General features: G+C 64.0%; 1 protein-coding gene across 1 annotated transcript; it reads right to left on the reverse strand.

Moving 5' to 3' along the window:
- Nucleotides 1-336: 336 nt before the first annotated feature.
- On the reverse strand, nucleotides 337-1,635 carry HTR1A (5-hydroxytryptamine receptor 1A; the record flags this gene model as incomplete). The annotated part of the gene is made up of 1 exon (XM_084883136.1): nucleotides 337-1,635. One exon carries the CDS (start codon nucleotides 1,633-1,635, stop codon nucleotides 337-339), a length of 1,299 nt encoding a protein of 432 aa, XP_084739262.1.
- Between the last annotated feature and the right edge of the window lie 710 nt (nucleotides 1,636-2,345).

The raw sequence follows: 2,345 nt of genomic DNA on the forward strand, positions 1-2,345 counted from the left end.
TTTTTTTTCTCCCTGAACGACTGAGTCTTAAAGTTTCGCAGCGAAAATCTGGGGAGCCTTGGCGGGAGGAGGCGGTGGCTGGGACTAAACATCCTGGAGCCAGGGTCGCTTCTCCAAACCCGGGAAGTTTCCCCGCGTCCTCTGGCCCAGCCTGGGGCCCCTCCTGGGAGAAGGTGTGTGTGGGAGGGAGGGGGGTGAGGGAAGGGGACAGGGGGCGAGATCTGGAAGCCGCAGGCGGAGCCACTGAGCCAGAGAAAAAGCAGCAAGTTATCCTAAGTGTCGCTTCCAGAGGGCAGCGGGAGGCCATGTGGAAGGGGCGGGCCTGCCCCTCCCGCGTCACCCGCGGCAGAACTTGCACTTGACGATCTTCTTGAAGGCGTTCTGGAAGTCCTTGTTGAAGTAGGCGTAGATGACCGGGTTGAGCAGGGAGTTGGAGTAGCCCAGCCAGTTAATGATGGCGCCCAGCAGCCGGGGCATGTGGCAGCTGCTCTCGCAGAAGGGCAGGACCAGGGCCACGATGAAGAAGGGCAGCCAGCAGAGGATGAAGGTGCCCATGATGATGCCCAGGGTCTTCACCGTCTTCCTCTCGCGGGCCAGGGCCATCTTGCGCTTGGCCTCGGCGGCGTTGCGCTCATTTTTATTCTCTAACGGGTTGGGGGCCCAGGGGACAGAGGCCGCCTCGCTGGGCAAGGGCAGGTGCTCTTTGGAGTTGCCCATCAGGTGCACTTCGATCACCTCCAGGGCCGCGCCGTCCTCGCCCTGCCGCACCGCCCCGTTGGCGCACTGAACGCCCCCCGCCTTATGCCCCGCGCCCTGCCCCCACCCTCTGCCCTCGGGCTCCCCATTGACGCTCCTCCGGGGCGGCGGGGCCGGGGACGCCCCTAAGCGGGGGTGGTCCGCTCTCTGCTGCTTCTTCTTCTCCACCTTCTTGACCGTCTTGCGGATGCGAAAGCGCGCGGCTCGGAAGATGCGCCCGTAGAGCACCAGCATGAGGAGCAGCGGGATGTAGAAAGCGCCGAACGTGGAGTAGATGGTGTAGCCGTGGTCCTTGCTGATGGTGCACGCGTCCGGGTCCGAGCGGTCCTCGGGGGTGCGCCAGCCCAGCATGGGCGGGATGGAGATGAGGAAGCCGATGAGCCAGGTGAGCGAGATGAGCGCGGCGGCCCGCCGGGGCGTCCTCTTGTTCACGTAGTCGATGGGGTCGGTGATGGCCCAGTAGCGGTCCAGCGCGATGGCGCACAGGTGCAGGATGGACGAGGTGCAGCACAGCACGTCGAGGGAGATGAACAGGTCGCAGGTGACCTGGCCCAGCGTCCACTTGTTGAGCACCTGGTTCCACGCGGCCATGGGCAGCACGAGCACCGACACCATGAGGTCGGTGACGGCCAGCGAGCCGATCAGGTAGTTGGCCACGTTCTGCAGGGAGCGCTCCAGCGCGATGGCAGCGACGACGCACGCGTTCCCCAGCACCGCGCTGCAGATCAGGGTGCCCAGCAGCAGCGAGGTGACCACCTGGTAGCTGAAGGTCACGTCGGAGAGGCCGGCAGCGCTGCCGTTTGTCCCGAAGGGACCTTCGGAGGAGGAGGAGGAGGAGGACGTAGTGTTGTTGCCCTGTCGGGGGCTGAGCGCATCCATGCCTGCGCGCCCCCAGCAGGGGAGGGGGGATGGAGCAAGAGCTGCGCGAGGAATCCCCTCGCCCCTCCCCCTGGGGTCGCAGCCCCTTTCTCCTGGGATTTTGGGGGGAGGGGGTGCAGGGGCTCAAGCAGGAAGTTCTTACTGCTCAGGCGAAGGCATCTCGGAGGAGGAACTGCTTCTGGGGCTCCGTGGGCTCCCCGGGTCCAGCGCGTTCGGGAACTCTAGGTGGGGAGCGAGTTGGCCGGAGAGCAGCTCCGAGATCTCAGGGCGACAGAGAGGTGGCCGCCGGAACGTCTGTCCCCCGCTGTTCATTTTACTTTGCCGCCGCCCAGCTGGCTGCCGGAGCCGGAGCCTCCCCACCAGCAAACAGTCTCCAATCCTAGAAGTATCTGGAATACGGACACCCCATCCTCCACGGTCATTATGTGACCCTTCTCGATTCTCTCCCTCCCGCTTCTCTCTCTCTCTCTCTCTCTCTCTCTCTCTCTCTCTCTCTCTCTCTCTCTCTCTCTCTCTCTCTCTCTCTCTCTTATAAAAGCTTCCTCCTTCCACTGGCCTTCCCTTTCAGGTTCCCTCTCCCTTCTCTCACCCTTTCTTCATCCCTCTGTGTGTCGCTCAGACAGCCCGTCTCCCTCCCTCCCACGCCAACCCTCCCTTCCTAATACTTCCCCAACCCCGAGTGTCTCTTTCCTCCGGCTGCCCGCCCTCCT

This window comes from Pipistrellus hanaki (assembly GCF_964339955.1).
Source record: "Pipistrellus hanaki genome assembly, chromosome: 4".
NCBI classification, from domain to species: domain Eukaryota; kingdom Metazoa; phylum Chordata; class Mammalia; order Chiroptera; family Vespertilionidae; genus Pipistrellus; species Pipistrellus hanaki.